The 21,537-nt window shown below is 49.9% G+C and overlaps 6 protein-coding genes across 6 annotated transcripts; 2 read left to right on the top strand and 4 right to left on the bottom strand.

Moving 5' to 3' along the window:
* Positions 1 to 1,299: 1,299 nt before the first annotated feature.
* KY384_000138 (uncharacterized protein) lies at positions 1,300 to 3,009 on the top strand (the record flags this gene model as incomplete). Its single annotated transcript, XM_044808675.1, has 1 exon — positions 1,300 to 3,009. The coding sequence occupies one exon, from the start codon at positions 1,300 to 1,302 to the stop codon at positions 3,007 to 3,009; it is 1,710 nt and encodes a 569-aa protein (XP_044665428.1).
* A 661-nt stretch (positions 3,010 to 3,670) lies between these two features.
* Positions 3,671 to 4,255, top strand: KY384_000137 (uncharacterized protein; the record flags this gene model as incomplete). The annotated part of the gene is made up of 2 exons (XM_044808674.1): positions 3,671 to 3,952; positions 4,193 to 4,255. 2 exons carry the CDS (start codon positions 3,671 to 3,673, stop codon positions 4,253 to 4,255), a joined length of 345 nt encoding a protein of 114 aa, XP_044665427.1.
* Positions 4,256 to 6,999: 2,744 nt separating this feature from the next.
* Positions 7,000 to 7,958, bottom strand: KY384_000136 (uncharacterized protein; the record flags this gene model as incomplete). Its single annotated transcript, XM_044808673.1, has 2 exons — positions 7,000 to 7,179; positions 7,251 to 7,958. 2 exons carry the CDS (start codon positions 7,956 to 7,958, stop codon positions 7,000 to 7,002), a joined length of 888 nt encoding a protein of 295 aa, XP_044665426.1.
* A 4,252-nt stretch (positions 7,959 to 12,210) lies between these two features.
* KY384_000135 (uncharacterized protein) lies at positions 12,211 to 14,543 on the bottom strand (the record flags this gene model as incomplete). The annotated part of the gene is made up of 2 exons (XM_044808672.1): positions 12,211 to 14,056; positions 14,104 to 14,543. 2 exons carry the CDS (start codon positions 14,541 to 14,543, stop codon positions 12,211 to 12,213), a joined length of 2,286 nt encoding a protein of 761 aa, XP_044665425.1.
* A 695-nt stretch (positions 14,544 to 15,238) lies between these two features.
* On the bottom strand, positions 15,239 to 18,897 carry KY384_000134 (uncharacterized protein; the record flags this gene model as incomplete). Its single annotated transcript, XM_044808671.1, has 3 exons — positions 15,239 to 15,325; positions 15,650 to 17,928; positions 18,360 to 18,897. The coding sequence occupies 3 exons, from the start codon at positions 18,895 to 18,897 to the stop codon at positions 15,239 to 15,241; spliced, it is 2,904 nt and encodes a 967-aa protein (XP_044665424.1).
* A 366-nt stretch (positions 18,898 to 19,263) lies between these two features.
* Positions 19,264 to 20,814, bottom strand: KY384_000133 (uncharacterized protein; the record flags this gene model as incomplete). Its single annotated transcript, XM_044808670.1, has 1 exon — positions 19,264 to 20,814. One exon carries the CDS (start codon positions 20,812 to 20,814, stop codon positions 19,264 to 19,266), a length of 1,551 nt encoding a protein of 516 aa, XP_044665423.1.
* Positions 20,815 to 21,537: the final 723 nt, after the last annotated feature.

Below are 21,537 nucleotides of genomic sequence, written 5' to 3'. Positions count from 1 at the left end.
GGTCAACGTTTTGACCACAATCGCCATCGTCGCCCTTATCTTCCCGGTAGCCTCGAGTATCGCTCAAATGAGATAGATATGGCTAGCAAAAGGTCAAGCCCCTGTTACGGACATTGAAAGCTTTGATTCCAGGCCGATCGACAACTATGCAATGCTTTGGGGGCGTCCGACCATGTGAGTGCTATGTCGCACAAGTCAATCTTGGTTGCTGTTATTGACTCTCCTTGCGCTCCGTGCACATTTTGCAGCTCTCCATAAGTTTTGATCATATTTTTTTAGTCCCAATACTGAGGCAACTCTCGATTTGTCTGGGTCTGTTGCGATGACAACGGTATACAATTGCGACCCTATCAGGACAGCGCACCTGTACGTATCATACGTTTCACACCAAATGAATTGTCCTGACTTTCATGTCAGAATGTTAGCTCTCCACCCAAGAAGACCCAGAGTAGGTTCAGAAAACAGATGCCTCCAATGATTCAAATGCTTACCCCATGCAAGCGGCAATCACCTCTGCTATAACCGAAGCTCCTGTCGATCCTTCGGATGTGAAAGCGACTGTTCATCCGGTGACTGTACATTTCCAATTTGCGAATCGATGGGCATCTGCTCGAGAATAGACGACTTCACTTCAACGATCAAAATGGAACGTCATGACCAAGACATTGGTCGTGAAAATACAGGTTCATACTCCGTCGCTGACCACAAGAAAACCACTACCTGGCGCCTAGATAATCTTACGGAAGCAGGGAAGTTTTGTTTGTGGGTAGGTGCCAGTGACATGTTAATGGATGGACCCCATTGTCCTGATCTCATTTCATTGGACATATGTAATGCGATTAACATCCCGGATCTACAGGCCTTCACCTGGCTTGGTCCCCGACACAAGAACCACACCACAAAATTTGTAGAGACGAGTGGAGCGGCCGCTTTGACATGAAAAACAATGCAAAAGGACATTGGCGATAATCCAAGCTCGGCCATCTCGACTTTGCGTGGAGGAAAAGAGTACTAGATCAGCCAGCATTCTTTGACTGCATTTCTGACATGCTTTTCCCTAGAGATACTCCACGCAGACAGTCAAGTATTGACTTCGTAGACTCTCTAAATCTATAATGTGAATATGTGTCTCTCAGGTTCCCATCTGAATTTAGCTACCCCGCAGTCGTCACGACTAGCTGCATATGAATTTCGGAGGCCGACAATTCGCGGGGTAGCTTCCATTACTTTTTTGTCTCTTTCACACTTGCTTAAGAATTAGTCAAGGCATCACTAGAAGGCACACTACGTCTTCGCGACATGGCTGACTACCTCATCATCGGCGGTGGCCTAGCAGGCTGCGTACTCGCCTCACGACTCAAGGAATATGAGCCAGCTTTGAAGATTATCATTATTGAGACTGGTCCAGATGCAACGGAGAACCCGCTCATCACAGAGCCCATGGGCACGATGCAATTACATAACAGCCCATTTGAGTACAACTACAAGACCGTGCCACAGGAACATTATGATGGAAGGGAAGTCTTCCAAGCGGGCGGAAAGCTACTCAGCGGTTCTTCTGCTGTCAACTACGCTGCTTGGACTCGGGGCGATCGTGCTGACTACGATCTGTGGGCCAAACTTGTTCAAGACAAGCGGTGGAGCTACGATGGGCTCCTTCCATACTTCCGAAGGACAGAATCTCACCATGACTCCAACGTTGATCCACACCAACATGGCTTCTCAGGACCCATACACTCTACACCTGCACTAGACCGCACGTACCCTCTGACTGCTCAGTTGAAAGCTGCCTATGCTACTATCGGCGTCAAGCCAATACCAGACCACAACGGTGGAGACAATAAAGGCATGGCCCCACATATCGAGAATTGGTTCAAAGGCAAAAGGCAGCCAGCAGGAAAGGCCTACAATCTTAGCGGCATCGAAGTCCAAACAAACAAGACTGTCAAAAGAATCACCCTTTCACCTTCTTCAAACAACAGACCCAAAGCTACGTCTGTCGAGCTCGATAACGGCGAAACTCTTACCGCGTCCAAAGAGATCATCCTCTCATGCGGCGCCCTTCACACCCCTCAACTCCTCATGCTCTCAGGCATTGGTCCTTCCGACGAACTAGCCAAGCATAACATCTCTTGCCTCGTTTCTTCCCCTCATGTCGGCAAGAACCTCACGGACCACAGCTCCCTGACCCAATTCTACCGCATCAATCACCCAGAACGAGGTCTCTGCGCCCCAAATCCCGCGTTCAACCACCCCTCCTTCATCGAAGGATTTCCGACCGATTATATCATCGCCGAATCAACACCCACGCCCCTAATAAAAGCGGCCCTCGCCACCGACCTTAACGTTCCCGAGACCGAGATAAGCGACACCCATTCACACATCTCACCCCCTCGCTCGCATTACGAAATCCTCCCTATGTACGCACCAACCGAAGTGCCCCTCACAAACATGGGCATCCCCTTCGACGGCTCTATCATCAGCATTGGCATCCTCAACCTCCTCCCCACCTCTCGCGGCTCTATAACTCTTCCCCCTCCTTCCAACCCCGATGAAGCCCACGCAATCACGACCCCGCCTCTCATCGATCCAAATTACTATGCCACAGCCACCGATCGCGCAATACTTCGCTCCGCAATCCGCCGTAACATCTCCGCTTTCGAATTGTTGATGCAGGGCGATGATCCTGTGGTGGAGGCTGAGGTGCCGCCTCCAGGCTTTCCACAGCTGACTTCGAAGAGTACGGACGAGGAGATCGATGCAAGGGTTAGAAGGTGCGCGGGGACGTTCTACCATGTTAGTGGGAGCTGTAGTATGGGCAGCGGAGGGGGTGAAGGAGGAGGTGGAAGGGTGGAAGGGGTGGTGGACTCCGAATGTAGAGTCCTTGGGGTGGACGGGCTCAGGGTCGTGGATGCGAGCGTCATCCCGACCCCGATTAGCGCGCACTATATGGTGGCTGTATATGCCCTGGCGGAGCAGATGGCAGATATAATTGCTGGCAGAGCTTGATGTATATCCCAGAGGCGGCCATGGTGATGAAGAGTATGGATGGGAAAAGAGAAGAAATGCCTAGCTTTTGAGGGCAAGAGCGATTGATACAAGACTAAAGGGGATCAAGGGAGGACATAGCGAGGAGGGAGAAGATGCATGGGAAACTAGAGATATGCCTTGCTGGATATAGCAAGCTTTGACTCGGGGTAACGACGTTCTTCGGCCAGTAGATACGGCTAGCATCCAAGCTCTGATCTAGCAGAAGCACAATACAACTACTTGAAAGTAAGGACACGGATACCAATGATCGTTCATGTTCGGAGGCCCTCCACATTATCGGACGCTGTCGACCGCTAATTTCGAACTCGGTTTCTCTCTTAAAGCCAACATTCTTGGGACTGACTAATTAGAGTAATTAAAAACCTTACAGTCTCGGCTGGATCCATTCCGTTGCCCACAAGGCTGACGATGAGAGGAATCATGATGCTACTCGGGAGAGACCGGTAATCTTCCAGGGAGAAACCCTGACTGTAGATGCCCTATAGCTCAAGGACGCCTTGGATCTGATCAGAGATCTCTGCGTTCACCCGTAAGTCTTGGTCATGGCTCAGGATGAAGCACAGCGATCCCTCTGGAGGAGATCAGATCAGTGAGAAGATTGGATGATACTCCAGTTGCGATGGCAGCCTCGACATATGAGCACGCCACGGATATGAATCAACCTGCGAGTGCAGCAGACGTGACGGCTCAAGTCACGAACCAACAGACTAATTCGCCAGCTCCTAGCCCGCCAAAGTCGACACAATCTCTTCTAACTCGCGCGAGATCAGTCGTATGGCTTACTAATTTGAGCTTCGTGTTACTCGGTGTCCTCATCGCATACATTTATGGCAAAATTGCTCAACGACAGGGCGATAGAAGCTTGAAAGCTGTGCTATATGGTGATTGTATCGATCATGCTGTACGTCTTCTCCCTCTCATTAAAGGATAGACTGGAGCTTGGCTGCGCAGAGAATAGACCGTTGACAGCCTTATCAAGATATTCTGGGTAATACAACCACATGCAAAGAGCTTCTTGCTAAAGGCTTCGACTCTCTTCAACGACGTGATGTGTCTGGGCATCATAAAGAAGCCTTGAACACGAATCCAGGTGAAGATCCAGTCGAAATAATCTATATGATTGCTGAATCGATGAGAACAGCTTGGCACACCTTTCTCATCAAATGGGTTCATCGACCAACCGCCCGTTTTCTTGACCAATTAGTCAGATTATTGCATGTCGTGTCTAGTTGGTCATCGAGCACCTCTCTTCTTCAATCAAGTGCTGTTGTTAGTGGATCAGTGGCCATCCTGGCCAAGTTTACCTATCTACTCATTTTCACTACATATTTGGCTATTGCCACCACTTTCATGCTCTATATTATTACGATCTTAACCACTTCCCTCGTAGTGATATGGACTTATTGGTGTTAAGGGCTTAGCACATATCGCAATCTCTTATATATAAATGTAAATACGCTTTAAAAGGGGAGGATTAATATACAGCGTTGCTTACGAGCTATTAAAGAGTGTTTTCCTGCTAAGATAGAGTTTCTCTCCTATCTTTATTGTCTCCATCGCATGGGGCCTTAGATAGCTGCAAACTAAGTAGACTTCTGACACATACTTTAAGTTTACAGCACGGTCCTCAAGCTTGATGAAGGAAAGTTACCTTTATCAAATAGTGCTTTGCTACAATGTATCTCAAATGATCTGTCATAGGCAATATTTTACTAGTAATGCTTCAAAGCAGCATGAACTCAAGACAAACAAGACACTCATTCCTCGAACCTGCCTGACTCATCGTTTGGACCGCGATAGCGTTAACAGGAAGAGGGAATCGATCATTTGGGGTCAATGATCGAGAAGGTGTGACACAGCTGAGCGGTAACATCATGACCAAACGCCACACACCACGAAAGCGATGACGTGGAGTAATCCATGATCTGCAATATAATTGCGATTGCTGCAGTGGATTTAGATTACAACTGGCCGAAATTGTCTAGGTGAAGATCAAAGGTTTGGTAGTGAGTGCAATCGATGCACAAGAATTTGACACACTGTTATAGGTGAAGAACTTGCCCAGTGATTTGATATCGCCTATGCTCTGTGAGCAGCTCGACACCAGATAAGTGCCAGAAAAGAGGCCCGATGATAGATGCTATGGCCCGAATGACTTCTAAAGGATTCTCGTACGCCTTGATTTATAAACTTTGAATATTGCGAAAATCTCACTTTCAATGGGAATAGAGCACGAGACGTTGTTGAATGAAAAGAAGGCCTTCAACAGATTTGAGGCATTTTCCTTCCCACGTCAAGTTAAACCAGACGAAAAAGCCTCCAATGCATCGAAAGGCATCCCGCAAGTTCAAGTTCTGGGCCATCTTGCAAGTCAAGCAAGCACAGTCTGCCCTCAAGTAGTGAAGAGACTGGCCGAAACATACTGCGAGTGAGATGGTTCTAGCTCTCAAATCACGCCTGTATTTCTAATTTTGGTATTCCAGAGCTGGAACCAGAAACCGAGGTTAACCTAGCGAGGACTATTGCATTGATCGTATCGTGGATGTTGGTGGAGTAGGGCTGTTGACGAATTAGAGTCACTAACCCTGACTCAAGACGCCCCATCGACCATCTAGCCACCACGCCTAACTACTTCTGTCCCACCACCAAGCCACGTTCTGTATAACCTCGTGTCTTACCCGATAGAGCATAGATCCCACAAGTCACCAACCTTATAGTCCAGCCTTCAAAAGTCTAGATTAAGCCACAAATATCACCTTCACATACCACCCTTACAACAAAGCAATGCTACCTCGCCGTCCGTCCGTCCCTCGCCATCGCTCCCATATAACCCTCGCTCCTGCCCCCCATCCCCTCCTCCCCCTTTCCTTCCCTCCCACAACCACCACCTACCACTTTCCCCCATCGCCCCCAATTATCGTCCACACAAACGCAAACGCACACAACCTAAGAACAAAAAAATCCATGTCTCTCACACTCCTCCGCCTTACCCCGCTCCTCCTCTCAACCTCCACCCTCACATTCGGCCTAACGCACGACATCTTCTTCCGCGCCTTCACCTCCCCTTTCCCCTCCTCCCTCGCCTCCCCCTCCTCCCCCCACTCATCCACTATCACCACCCACATAAACACCATCCTACCCCCCTGGACCGCCATCTACATATCGCGCGCCGTCTGGTACATCTTCACAATCTACCCACTCACGCTCCTTTCCGCGATATTAAACATCTACTCCACCAACTCCACCAACTCCACCAACGAAGAAAGGAAGACGTTTTGGATCGGGGCGGCGTGCACATTAGGACATTTCGCGTTCGCGAAGAAGGCGGTGGGGCTGTTGGTGGCGATTAGGGACGGTGGGGAGGATGAGCGGAAGGGGGAGGGAATGCGAGGGAGGATTTGCGCAGTTGGGTCAGGTTGAATGTGTGGAGGACTTGCACGGTGGATTTGGTGGCGTGGGTGTGTTATTTGGTTGGTGCGCTGGGGGGGTGGTAGGGGGGAGGGAAAGGGGGTTGGAGGAATGGAAGGATGGAGGAAAAAGGGATGGGGCTTGAGAGTGGGAAAGGGGAAGTCGTTGTGTGGGCGAGGTCGGCTATTTTGGTATTGTGTTACAAATTGATTGATCGTTTGGTCTGTCCGTATTTTGAAGCTGGTGTGAACATTTCTGAGGGCTTGTGATGCTGTCTTGATTTCGAGTTGGGATTTATTGTGTTGAGTCATCCGGTTGTCTTACGCGTCTAGTGTTGGCTGATGTTAGCGTTTTCGCTTTGCCACTGTAACTTTATATTATATTTCTTTTTACTTATTAGGGGCTGACTCAATGTCTATCTACTCGGGTATCGATTCCAATCTACTGACTTCCTTCCATCTGCATTTGAAACTCAATGCTACTCTCTATCCTAATATCGCTTTGAACCGACTCAATAGCCGGTCATCATAGGCACTTCTCTCATACCCCAAATTTGTGTTTCATCGTAGCGTCTCCCGTGGAAACTATAAACAAGAGGAGGATACATGTAGGATTCATGTACTTCTTGTGGTGAAGCGGGATGAAAGGCACCATAACTATGAGATTGCGGACGTGGTTGGGAGTTCTGTACATCCTGTGATGGAGCGGGATGAAAGGCACCTGGCTGCTGTTCATTGAACTAGTATGTCAACAATGTCAACCGGAATTTCAGGTCAATTTGTCAATCTTACCGGGCCATATATATGTGACATGTTATTCAGAGTCCGTCTTTGCTCCTCTGTCGTAGTAGTCATACAGGGACTCACGTACTCTACCTGCGTTTTCCACTCCTGGCACTCCGAATAATATTCTTGGTTGAAGTATTGAGGACATGGTGCCGGGCGCATTTGTTCGTAGCTCGACGTAGGAGGGTCGCCAATGGTCTGCGGCCGCTCTCTGTCATTCGCAGCCGCATAGCCCGGCCATGAAGTATGCTGACTATTGACACATGGGGCTGTACATGGTATATATGGGTCAAATGGTGCAGATGACAGAGACAGTGTAGATGCTTGACATGGTGGGAATGTTGCAGGTTGAATAGATGGCGAGCATCTTGGAGATCGTGCGTGTTGCGGCTCACCTGGAAGTGAAGCCGATTGCGATCGACTGTTTCTGGATCGCAAATTCTTGGGCCGTACTGGCGGACTTGAAGCTGGATCCAACAGATATGACTGCCTTTCAGCAGATACGGGATCTGCGCCAGGGACGAATTGTGCTGTAGATGCTTTGCGCTCCTGGTGGACCTCCATATCTCCGCTGTGATATGGCTCTGTCACATCCATACTCTTCTCTTCAATCACTGTCTCTGATGTCGGGGATGAGCCAACGTTCGAGCTCCTCGAACGACTAGTTTTCTCAAGATCATTACTTTCCCCCTCTCGGGACCCAGATTCCTTCATGTCCAGAATCCGGGATGTTATCACCACGAGCGAAAGGAGGAGCAAGCAAAAGATGAGACTGAAATCAAGGACCAGGTCAAGAAGTGATGATACATCGTCTGTATTTCTAGTGAGTATCGGGTTGTGGCAGACGACCAGCCAGGTATACGAGACATATGCGGCGACAATGGAGAGTATTAGGAAGACCTTCGCCAAAAGATTGCTCCAGTCCATGTTGGAGACAGGGTACTCGGATCTAGTCAACTTTGATAATGTCGTCGAGGAGCTTCAAGGGAGATATTGGCCATGAGTGTGAAAGAGAAAATGAACGAATCAGAGCAAGAATTTAAATACAGAAGCAGTGTGTGAGTGGAGTTCTCGGGTCGAAGTTCCGAGAACTTTCTCGAATCATGAAAATAGAATTTGTGTAAGTTCTGGCTTGAGAGGCTGATCGCGTCACCTTCACATGAGAAGCCATTTCCAAGCGGCCTTGCCTGAATGTCTTGTTGATCTATTACAGATTTGAAAAATTACTTCCTTCGAGTGTATATGTCGGAGTCCTTGAATGGCCCTCTTTAGGAGAATAGAGGCAGAACTAGAAATGGAACGCACATCGTCCCACGAATAAATCTTGATAGTTGTGTCCAAGTACAACAAAGCCTATGACCCAATTGAACTCAATATGAAGTCATCTGCTCTTGTAGTCATTTGCATGCCACATTGCTTGAACAATTCGATGCTTTCAGAAAAGAACCAGGAACGTGGAAGGTGTAAAACCCCTTTTTTCAACACTGCCACACTTTAAAGACCTGGTAGCGCCACAACCTAATTCTTGTCTTTTAGCCACAGAACAAATTTCCAAGAAGTGTGCGCAAGCTCATATAGAGTTGGGTTTTATCATATAATAGATTGATTGTCTAGCAAGCTGTCTAGATACACAGCGTGGAAGCAGAGGGGGATGCCAAGCCGGTTAGGGCTGCGCTAGGCTCAATTGGGTGATCCGACTGATTGGAGCTCCTAGAGGCCATGCTAACAAGAAGTATCCTTTACTCAACGCAAGGCAGGGATTGATGTACCAAGCTCTACACCTCATGGAAGACCCCAAACACCAACAGCAATGATGAACGAATACACTACAGCGCCCTCATAACACCTCTCTCCCTGTCCTAACCAAGACAACCTCACCTCAACCGGTACAATGGCATCAAAGTAAACCTCCCCATCCCTTCCTCAAGAGCACAAAAGCAGCATCACTGACAGACACCTCCTCAACAGCCGCTTCGGCACCTCAACCCTCCACCAACGCGACCCCCGCTCCGCCCTCTTCGACTCCTACACCGGCGACCGCAACCGCACGACCAGCGCCTCACCAGCCGCACGCCCAGGCAGCGGAACAAGCTATGGCTACCAAGCGCAAGGCAGCGGGATGCAGAGTGGATCAGCGGGGATGGGAGGCTACAGGGCAGCTACGCCGAATTCGAAGTATGTGGTATCCCCCGCTCCCTTGGCTAAGAGGGGAGGCGCTTCTGTTCCTGCAAGACCCACACCGTCGCGGTTTGGCCAGGATCAAAGCCAAAGTATGCAAAGAGGAATTAAGCTGACACTATCATGGTGACGCAGAGGCCAATACTCCGACTCAACGCTCTCGTCGCTCGAAGACCAAAACGACGCCGAACTGGCGGGCATATCCGGCAAAGTGAAAATGCTGAAGGAACTCACGGTCGCGATCGGCGATGAGATCAAATCGTCCTCGTCGCTGGCGGATAGTATGAATGATCGATTTGATAATACGAGGGTGAGGTTGAAGGGGACGATGAATCGCATGTTGAGGATGGCGGATCGGACGGGGATTCCGTGGCGGTATTGGGCGCTGTTCTTTTTGGCGGTTGGGGGGTTTTTTTGTTGGGTCTGGTTGTTTTAGGGGGAAGGGGAGGGTGGATAGGGGGAGGAGGGGAAGAGTGAAGGGTGGGAAAAGGGACGGAAGGGAAGGGAAGGGGAGGGGTGGAATGGGAGTGGGAATGGGAAGATGATGACTTGCATAGCGGTATGGCGTTTTCGGAAGATGATAGAGTAATGGAAAGGATCTAAGGTCTGGTCACGTCTTTATCGAGAAGGTATAGAAGGTTTCAGGGAGGTACACATACATCGTGGCGCAAGAAAGGATTCAAGTCATTGACATGGCGAGCCGGTCGTTGCGTCTCCTAACAGCCATAGTAGGAGGACCATGCATGGGAACGCTTTGCAAAGAAGCAACACCGTATACGGGCATGGTTGCTGAGCATAGTGAGCCCAAGCATCAGGTACAGCCACATAGTTATCCTGATTCAAGTTCCCGGGGTATCATGCAATTCTCAACTTTCATAACTCATGTCCGCCTTCAAATACCTGCAGACACACCACTCAATTCTCCCTCCCCCGTCCTCGTCGCCCACTCCCTCTCCTCCGCCCTCCACTCCCCCTCACACCCACACTGCCTTCACTAACCACCCTCTCGACCCTCTCAACCGCCGCATCCCCCAACGGACTACTCCCAAAAACACTCTCCCCCAAAAAGCTCCCGCCACCCGTAGTAAAACTGGCACTCAGACTCCCCCGTCCCTGCAACACGTCATGCACCACGTTGCCAGCCTGCCCACTCGGTGTCCTGAACTGCGCCTGCTGTAGTCCCCTCAACCCGCCCCGTCCAGTCCCCGCTCTCTGCCCATTCGCACCCTGCCCCTGCGCGACCCAACTGACTTCCTCCTCGCTCTCATCCTCGAGCGACGTATCGGTGTGTTCGTAGCTCCCACTCTGTGCGTCTGGGACATCATCATCTAGATCGGCCCCAGCCCCTGCCTCTTCCGCTCCCCCAAACCCAGCCCCGACGCCATAACCTATGACCCCGGCCATAGCATCCCCTGCAGGTGTACCCATCGCTCCCGGCGTGCGCGGTGGTATCCTCATTCTCGGCCTTTGCGCCCCTTGTTGTCCTCCTAGCGTTATTACCCTCTGAGCACCACCCACGGCAGCCGCAGGCTGAGTAGCAACAGCATCAACAGCATCAACAGCATCAACAGCATAATCGCCCTCCCCCTCATCCCCACCAAAAATCTGCTCTCCAAACAACAACCCCCTCCCCTCTCACTATCAGTATCAGGTTCCAAATCGCTATCACTCCACAACCCCCTCTCGCTCCCCCTTCCCCATCCCCATCCCCGTCCTCCCCCTCGTCCTCATCACTAAGATCCCCATCCATCCCCAGCCCCACCCCGTCCCCCAATCCATCAGCATCCGCGTCCGGCACATCCTCATCCAAATCCCCCTCCATCCCATCCATCCCCTCCTCCCCATCTCCCTCAACAACTTCCAACCCCTCCATCATCCCCTCCTCCTCCATCGCCAACCGTGCCTCTTCGCGCGCGCGCAGCGCTTCAGCTTCTTCCCTCTCCATCCTCTCGTCTTCGAAGCCCTGCAGGGTTTTGCTCACGCCGGGCGGGCGCAGCCAGCCGGCGCCGAAACGGCGGATGTTTTGTTTGCGGAGGAGGAGGAGGCGCTCGTCGTGGTGGAGGGTTGGGTAGAGAGGGGGTTGGGAGGGAGGGGCGTGGTGGTGGTGGTGGTGGTGGTGGGGATGGGAGGGGTGAGAAGGGTGGGAAGGGTGATTGACGTGGGCGCCATGGTGGTGGTGAGGGTGAGAGGGGTGGCCGGTGTTGTTGGCGCCTTGGGTTGTGAATGCTGGCGTGTGGGAGAGAGGGTTTTGGTTGTGGGGGGTTGTGAAGGGGAGGGTGTGAGGCTGAAGAGGGTGGTTTAGTTAGGGAGAGGCGGGAAAGCGAATTGAAGGCTTACGAGAGGTGGCTGTAGGGTGGGTAGGGACAGCATTGTGATGGTGTGAAAAATCAGTCTCGGAAGAGAAGATGGTTGTCAGTTTCGACGCTGTTTCTGTTTACAATATCAATATTTGCTCCCTCGATGCCCGGCGGTCCAAAACCCCATTCACCCAAAAAGGGGCGAGTGATATTCATCAAGGGATTGAGACGCTACGAAGTGAGAATCGCCGTCCAGATCTGACGAGTCAGGCGTGTTAACCGAAATCCGGCAAATTGTATCTATAGCACCAAGTCATATACCCATATACACACAATCATCACGCTACATAAGCCCATTGTAGGATGTCGTGATCTCATGAGACTCCAGCCGCCCCGCCCTCCATCTATCAAAACAGCCCCGTACTATACCCCCTCCTCCCGATCCACAAGTCTGCGTACTGTAGCCCTCTCAAATTAGCACCACCGCAACCCTACCTAATCTTCCTCCTCTTCGGTGGACTCGCCACGCCCCCAACCCCTCCATCTCCATCATCATCCTCAACAGTAGCTACGGTATTCGGGCTCGTGGCATTACTACTTCCTACCTCATCGACCCTCAATCCGCTATCACCCTCCCCCTCCCCCTTCCCGTCTCCAACCCCATCACCAGCCTGAGGATCCGTCTGATCCCCAAACCCCTGATTCGAGAAGCCACCATCACCGCCTTGGCCGTTGAGATCGTCTCCGAAATTGAAATCGCCGAAATCGATGTTATCGCCACCATTGCCCTCTCCATTCTCATTCTGTCCGAAGTAGCTGTCGGTGTTGAAGATATTGTCGAGATCTAGCAGGTCCTGGTTTGGCGGGATAGAATAATCGCCCGGAGCGCCGGTATAGTCAATTCCGGGTATTGAGCCGCTCGGGCTTAGCGGAGTCAGTGTATTGGAGAGGGTGTTAATGTTGTTACCTTGTTCGCGGATGATCTGACCTAGCTGGTCGAGGTTGTTGCTCGTTTGGTCAAATTGGGCCTGCGAGGCCATAGGGGTGGAGGTTGTGGGGTAGGCGAGGGCGTTAGAATTTGGGGAATTGGATTCGTTGCCCATGAGTTGGAGCATGTCTAGTCTTCTGTCAGGGGAGAGTGGCGTGTTGCCTTGTGAGTTCTGGAGATGCGAGAGTGCTTCGGAGAAGTCCATTGGCGAGCTGGGGGAAAAGGCGTTGTTCTTCGCGTTAGCGTTGTTGAGCATTGACATGATGTCTGCTTGCGGTATTTGTTGCTGCTGTTGTTGATTGTTGTCGGACTGAGGTTTGATACGAGGGGATGAACTCCCAGAGCGGTCAGAGAGTTCTTGGACGGCGGGAGAATGGAGGGTTTGATCTTTCCTTGGGTAATCGTTGTAGGTCCGCATCTGTCGGTTGTACTGTTTCACCATGTCATCGACGCCCTTCTTGATCTTGCCGTCAGACGGAGTTTGTGCTGAGGCTTGCGGAGTTTTGCCATCCCCTAGAAGCAAAGGCGCTCTTCGAAATGGTCTTGGCGTACTGTTCTCCCCATGTTCTCGTACGTCACCCATATCAACGACATTGCCGCGATTCTGGTCATTAGAGGGTATTGAGCCTGGGAACATGTCGCCCAGCCCGCCCTGCTCTCCATTGAGATTCTTGCTGTAGACGGTCGCGAGGAAGGTCAGAATAGCATTGATAGAATTATCATGTTTCTCGTGTAGGTCATGAAAAGCTTTGGCCTGTCCGTACAAGGCTTGATGCTCTCTCCGAACGTCCAGAAGCATTTGCGATATTCGATTTTGGTTTGTCCGAATGGTCTGCAACTCCCTCTGAACACTTGCCAGCTGATCTTGGGGGAGGCCAGTAGGCTGATTCGATCCCATGGTTAACAAATTTTGCCTTCCGCCTCGAAGATCGTCAAAAGTGTCGAGGTTACCTGTAAAGGGACTGTGATCGCGTCCAAATGTCTCATCAATCTCTTCATCATATTCTTCGCTTCTTGACTTGTTCCCCTTTGTCCCTCCTTTCGGCCCTTGATTCTTGGGTTTCTGGATCAACCACAGCAGATTAGGCCGGCCTCGCTTGAAGTATGGATTTGAGTATTCACTCGGGTTCTTATTCTTCCTCTCGCTCGCCCTCATTGAATTGTCTGATAGTCCAACCTTCTTATGAAAGCCGTACATATTCAGCTGCCTAACGAATGAGGCATAATTGTTGTGTTTGAACATCTCGGGTATCATGACTCTTGCGAATTCGTCCTCATCTATTACTATGAAGGAGTCTCCACTTTCTGACCATCGAATGAGTTCGGTATTTCGTGACTCGTCCAGAAAGCTGTTAACATTAGAGGTGTAGTAGTCGGCAGAGGAGTGAATAATTACCTGCTCAATTTCTGAACGAATGGTGGGATTTGCTTTCGCTTTGACTCCGCATCCTTCTTCGCAGCAAGTGCTCTTTGGTCTAGGTCATCAGACTGCATCCCATTCATCTTTGTACCTTGCCCTGATTGCTCCGACACCTGCCATGACCCATTTCCCGCATTTGTGTAATTCGGTATTGGTATCACAGGTTGATTCGGTGTTCTTCGGGTAAGCTGATTTGTAGAGTTCGATGTCTGCATGGGTTGCATTTGAGTGTTGACTTCGGTACTCTGATTGTTGAAGTACTGGGGATCCGTGTAGGTGCCGTCTGTGGCATCCTGTCCTTGCCATCCATATGACAGATCTTGCACGGAAGGCACATTCAAGGACTGACTTTCTGGCTTTGGTTGCGGAGATGTACCTGGTGCTGGGCGTTTACGCGTCCGGACCTCCACCCCCATATTCTGGACGCCTTGTGAGAAGCAGCAATGCGCGATCGTCAGTGTCTTTCTCTTATTTCCAATCTGTTGAATGTAGCCCGGCAATTTCCCCACTCTTTTGATCAGAATGAAGGCGCTGGTAGCAGATGCACTCCAAGAGTCTAGTAATTTTATACTCCCTCCAAATTAGCTGCTTGCGAAAGGTTGTGTCGAGAAGGCAAGTGACGAGGCTGTCTGCGAAAGAATCAAGAAAAGGTCCTACGGCGGGGTATTTGCACAGCCGTGTTTGAGCCTCGAGAAGGGCTTGTTTTGAATAACTTGAGGCACCGATTGTTCACTGAGACAAGGTCCCGTGGGCGCCTGCATGAAAGCCCGGATGTTTGTGAGGTAGCTATTGATTGTGGTGCATGGGTTCGGGGTGACAGGGATGTTGGACCGCTGGGCTGTGCGGGCCGTTCCAATGCACTGTGAGTCGTGGGATCACTGTTTCTATATGGACCAGGGATTGAAGTTATATCGATCATCGAAGGGATCAGGCTTTCCAGTGGTGCCTGTGGAGAAGAGCTTGATAGTAGATATCATGGAAATTCAGCCCTACGTGCAAAGCTTGGCATTAGACACTAACTCCGAAGGTAGCAACTACAACTGCCACAGTGAGGTAAGGTCACTACCTTAGAGGCAACACAATATCAATCCTTGGCAACCTTTTCCCACTCCTACTTGATATACTCTGAGAGTGGCAGGAAGCCAATGAATATTCTAGGGGAGCTGTCCTCTACTTCAATGTCAAGATATCCATTAACCTTGCAGTACGTTGAATTCGTTGATTTTTCAATAGGATCAGTAACAGGACTAGATATCTTCCGTTCTTCTAGGCCCGATGGTCACTCCTTCACTCAAAAGTGGCCAATCTACCTTTCTTCTTCCATAGGAAATGAAGACATCTAGTGGAGTTTTCCCTATGTTAGACTTAGTATTTACGTCGTATCCACCCTCTAATAGCGCCGAGATCATAGTCGTATATCCCTTGACTGCTGCTTTGTGCAAGGCTGTTTCGCCTTTATTATCCTTCGCATCTGTATCGCATCCACCCTCAAGCAGCAAGCAGATGATGGTCTTATCTTTACCCCCAAAGCTGCTATATGTAAGGCTGTTTTGCCCTTCTTGTCCTTTGCATTTATATCACATCCACCCTCCAGCAGCAAGCGGATTCTGGTCTCATCTGTACCCCCACAAGCTGCTTCGTGTAAGGCTGTCTGGCCCCATTTGTCCTTTGCATTTATATCGCATCCACCCTCTAGCAGCGCCGAGATCATATTCGTATATCCTTTGGCTGCTGCTTTGTGCAAGGCAGTTTCGCCCCACTTGTTCTTTGCGTTCACATCAGCTCCGTTTTGTATTAGGACTCTGACGACACTATTCGACCCTGACAGAGCTGCACGGTATAATGCTGTCTCTCCGATGTAATCTTTAAAATCAATGTTTGCTCCATGTTTTAAAAGAAGCAGTACCATTGCTTCACTTCCCACCCATGACGCAGCCAGAAGGAGCGCCTCGTTTTTGGTATCTTTCTTAAAGTAACGAGCTTTTTCTAGTATGCATTGCATACTTTCTTTATTGCCCGTCCAAGCCGACATCTCTAACGCTGTCGACTCTACTCCTCCATCATTATTTATGATATTAATGTCTGCCCCCTTTTCAAGTAGCAATCGAATGATGTCTTGATGTCCTCCTCTTATCGCTAATCCTAGAGCTGTTCGGCCCTGTCCATCTTTTTTGTCGAGGTACAGTCGTTTCAGCTTTTCGGCGAGACTTTTTGGATAAAGTAACCTCTGTACTAATGGTGTAATACCGCACCAAGACGCAAAATGAAGTACTGTGCATGATTCTAGGGGCATGTCGAAAAAGGAAAAAGCAGGTGGGTCGTAAGTCCGAGCCCATGCCTCTCGCATTGGAGATCTCTTTTGATAAAAGGGGAGTGACATGTCAAAAATGCTCTCCGAGCTGGATAAAAACCTCGCGTGATCGGGATAGTGGCAAACAGCATATGAAAGGAATGGGAACTCCTTTCGTCGATCCTTGTCCATGTCGTTGTAGAGGGAAATAGGACCTTCTGCAAGAGCACCTTCTTGCGGGTAGTGAAAATATCTTCTCGCAACCTCAACGTTCGCGGCCTCTTTCTTCACCCGGAAAAATTCTAATTCGGGATTTGCATCGCAAGCTTCGCGTAACAGGTAGTCTTTGGCAGACTGGTGAATGAGACCAACTTTCTCTCCCTCAATCGTCAAGAAATATCCGCAGTATGATATCTGGTCCTTTATGAAGTCGTCACGATCGACGTAGGCTGAAGGCTTGGTCGGATAGTCGATTGCAGCCATTAGCTCGTACATAGTCAGCGGACGTACAGCCATAACAACCCAACGTAACATTTCAGCAACCATATCTCTTCTGCTGTTTTCGGTCTGAAGGAGGATCCGGGCGTATAGTTCATCAAGTTTTGATGGTATTTGGTTTAGAGCAGCCTCGACTTCGCTCGCTCTGTATCTCATCAATTCTCGTGCGACAATACCTACCCATAAGAATGTTCCTTGTGCGCGATTTCGAAAGACTTTCTTCACATAGGTAGTCAGGGTCTCCGAGTACCGCTTAAGTCTAGCGAGCTCGTTTATTTTCGCCTCGATGAATTGTTCAATATCTCCAGCAACTTCCTTTTCAGCGTCGGGATCTAAGCTTATACGAGGACGTTCTGACAGTATCTCGGGTATGATTCCTGGTAGATCTCGACTAACGAGGAAGAACTTGAAGTTGAAGATAGGTTGATCATCAATCATTTCAGAGCACAATGTCACAAAGCTTCGGAGAAGAGCTTCTACGGAGGTTACATCGCATTCATCGAGACCGTCTAAAATACAATATGTCGATCCAATAACAGGGTCAGAGATCATGTTTTTGAAAATTCTCCAAAGTGAATCAAATGCTGGGTTTGCAAATAAGGACTCTCTCTGTGTTTCGTAGCTCGGTAGGATATACTTAAAGAGTTTAGAGTTGGACTTCAACAACTGGAATATTAGGCCTCGAAGTACGGTAACGGCCGTTCTACGCTTTTCGTCCTTGTTATCGCAGAAATACTGAAGAAACATACTGTTGTCGAGAGATTCGGCCTTTCGTTCGAGCTCTTCCGCGAGGTAAATCGATAGCATTGTTTTGCCTTTCCCGGGGCCACCAGAGAGCCACAGCAGCTGAGAAGAGGTACGGAGCCAGGACGCATATAAGTTATGAGACTTGATCCATTCACACGTTCCTTTTACTCGTTTACCCTTCTCTCGGACAAGCTGGTCTCTATCGTATTGAGGATCGGTCAAGAAAAGGGCATTCATACAAGCGGCAGGTACGTCCTCCTTAGGGCCTGCCGAAACGTATGGTCAGTACAACGCGGGAATCAAAGGTTGAGAAGACCATTCTGTACAGACAACAGTGCGAGAAGCGCATAATGACGAATAATACAATATTTGAGATGTCGCTCAGTATGAAAATCTTTTTGGACGATGAATTAGTATATTTTAGTAGAGAGTTCAGCTGAGCACCCTCTCGACCTATTGCAAGCCTTGCAACAGGCAGCTTGTCCAACATCAGCACATCAAGTGATGAACTTCTGCTACTTTGTGGTTTGTGAAAGCAGTACAGACAGTATTGAAATCTGCGTAATTTGCAGCGTTGTGCGACAACGAAAGACTCAATCCGTACCAAAATGCATATCTCCGCTACCAGTGATATACTGCCGCGGATTTCCTTGGGCAATCTGTGTTCCTTGAGCATTATACTGGGTACCAGACCCACGGTTTATATTCACAAAACCCCTCTCTTCAAAGAGACTATCTGGGACGGAAGGAGGAGTTGGCGATATCTGTTGAATAGCCTCTGCAATGGCCTTCTGTTGGGATAACGTGGCGGTCTGTATACCTCGTTCGCAGACCAAGAGTTGTGTATCCTCCAGTATTCCCTTCATCAAGGTCTCCACCTCATTGCCTTTTCCATACGCTTTGACTGCCATGTAATATCTTTTCAGGTCCGGGGTCCCTTCCCTGGGTATGGCCTTTTGAAACAAGTTTCTCAGCCTTTCGGCCTTCTCTTCGCAAACTTTGGCGACATCTCTTACTCCTCGACAAGAATCTTCATCAACTTCATCGCTTCCAATGTTCTCTTTCACTGAGCTCAGAATGTTCTCGACAATCGGTAGCCGGCTTGCGACCTCGCGGAAGGCTTCGGGGAGGCCATGGGATTCCTTTGCGGTGCTGTAGATTTTCTGGGCTGCATCCACAATGGCAACGATAGATGAAACGACTCCGAGTACTGCGATGGCTTCCGCCCCCGACATTGTGTGGGTGGAAGAGGATGGAGGGGGCCTTGCGCATGGGGAGGTTTTGGAAACTCCGCAGCAGGGCTCTCACCACCACTGTAGCAACGGAGAGAGCACAGCGCTCACCCCGCGCTCGACTACATAGCGGCGATCGTCCTAAGCCTAGACAGAAAGGGTGTAGTGGGGATCCAGCTGTTGCAGCCTTGCAGGTAGGTATTTGGTGTCTTGGCATCGAGATCCCGACAGCTTCAAGACTAGATTCCTGGCCTTCTTGATGCCTGTTAACGTAAACGACCAGTAACAGAGATGTAAAATGGCAAGGGAATTTTCACGTTAGAGATAGGTGGCCAAATATTGCCCACATACATCCTTCCCATCCCCTCTCTACTTCTGATCCCAAGCCCTCCCTCCGCCTCCCATCCTAGCCATCTTCTTCGCCTTCATTTCCTCCTTGATCCCTTTCGATTTCTCTCGCGGATCTATTACCACCAGATCATCTTCCTGCTTCTTCTTCCAGCTTAAGTCCTTCCCCATTCGATCCTTTTCAAAGCTCAGCGCGTGCGACATCCACCCATCCCCTAAATCATCGTCCTCCGCGTCGCCGGAATGCTCGTCCCATGATTTGCAGGATTCGCAGTTGGCAATGAAGTGGAGGTCGCAGAGCGCTGCCTCCTCGGCGTTTTCACCGTCGGTATCTCTGCTGTTGGCTAATTTGGTGTCTGTATGCCCGTTGCTAGCGTTTGGAACGTCGTTGACCTCTGCATCAGCGCTTTCGAGCTTCGACCTGAAAGTAATCAGGAGATCCAGCGTCTGCTTCACCCCCTTGTCGCCCTGTTTTCGCTTTTTGCCGCGGACGGCGGTAGCGGGGATCATCTGCTCTAGCGCAGACTTCGGCTTCGCGTCATTCGTGGAAGCAGTCTGTACGTTACGCTTCATCGAGTTCTTCAGCTCTGCAATTTGCGCATTAGTCTTGTCGAGAAGGGTGGTCATCCGTTCCACTGCCTCGGGAGAGGTTGACACGGATCTTGATGGCTCTTCATCTTGAGGGAGCGGTAGCTGAACTTCGGGTTTTGCTTTCTTTGGTGGAGGTGGAGATGGCGAAGCTGATGACCGCCGTCTCTTTTTCTTTTCTGGCTTACGAGTTGTGCTGTTCAAGTGGCCATTTGATGCATCTTCAGCCCTCTCGTCCGCCTTCGATGTAGTCGTAGCTCCCTTGGCACCATCTTCTACATCAATCAGTCTCGGGTTCCCTTTCTCTTTCCTCACCATAACCTCTACCCCTCCCTCTTCGTCCCCAAAGCTCAGAAGTTGCTTTCCGCCCTTCTTCTTCGCCTTCTTTTTCTCGCCTTCTTTCCTCTCCTCCTTCGCGACCTCCACCCTTTTCACATCCCTCCGCACCATATCCTCAAATGGATTCACCAGTATCTCAGCCCCTGTGACCCTAGTCGGATACATAGGCCTCTCCAACCCCTCCTGCACCTCTGCCTCTGCCATCTTCAGTAAATTGAAAATAGTGTCCCCTACCAGTCTTCCGAACATCGTGTTTCGGCCTTCTAATTGCCTACATTCGTCTCCCAGACTCAGAAAGAAGTGGCTTCCATTTGTGTTTGGCCGCCCTTCGTTTGCCATACCCAGCAGTCCTCTCCTGTTCCATTTCAAGCGCGAGTGAAATTCATCTTCGAACCCTTTGCCCTTCTCGTAGATGCTTTCCCCACCTTCCCCTGTACCGGTAGGATCACCACCCTGAAGTATGAAGTTGGGTAAGAGTCGGTGGAAAATTGTGTCGTCGTAGTAACCATTGAGGCAATGTTGAAGGAAGTTTCGGGACGCGAGGGGGCATTGTTTCGCGAATAATTCGAGGAGGAGATCACCTGAGGTGGTGAGGAGGAGGACCTTGGCCGTTGGTGGCGGCTCAATGTTGTAGGTACTTGCCATGACGTGCGATAGATACCATAAAAGAGGGTGGAGAGGATGATAAAAGCTGGAGGAGTTGTGCAATGCCAAGAAAGCACAATTGTGCAGTATACTAGCGCCACCCTCTAGGGGCCATCATAGAAGGGTACGCCCCGGAGCGTACCCTATTCTATTCGAAGTAAGCCTTATCTCCGGCGCTGAGAATCAATAGCCATATATTTGCAGTGTTCTGTTCATGTCTTCGATGGCGAACAGTGTGAGATTAGAGAGACAACTTCAAGCAACCCGTTTCTTTGCTTAAAACTTCTCCTTCTACATTGGGCATATACGCGCAAAATTGAGACGGGGCGCCTAGGCAGTGAGGACTGTTACATGACCTGTTGGAGAATGGAAGACCATAATTCTCCAGACAGGTGGCAAAAGGCAAAGGAATCTCTGCACCTCGACAAAAATCGAAGGACGAGAATATTCTATGGGCGTTGTAGGTGACCTAGTCACAATTCAGTGGTGTCGTCCAGAAGCGATTATGACCTAAAAATTTGGGGGCTCTGGGAGCCTTAGCTACTGCATGATCTCAAGCTTTGGGTTTGAGAGGCGACCAGGAAGTCGCATTGTACGCCAAATCACTCAGAAGGAGGATTATCTAAAGGTCGTGCAAAATATCCCCCGCAAAGTCTTCGGCCTTTCGTAAGGATCATTGTTTTCAGTCGGTACTTCAGGAGCAGATCTACCAGGAAGCTTACC

This window comes from Bacidia gigantensis (genome assembly GCF_019456465.1).
Source record: "Bacidia gigantensis strain McMullin 20006 chromosome Unknown contig_49, whole genome shotgun sequence".
Taxonomy (NCBI): Eukaryota; Fungi; Ascomycota; class Lecanoromycetes; order Lecanorales; family Ramalinaceae; genus Bacidia; species Bacidia gigantensis.
This window is presented reverse-complemented; position numbering and strand designations above follow the sequence as displayed.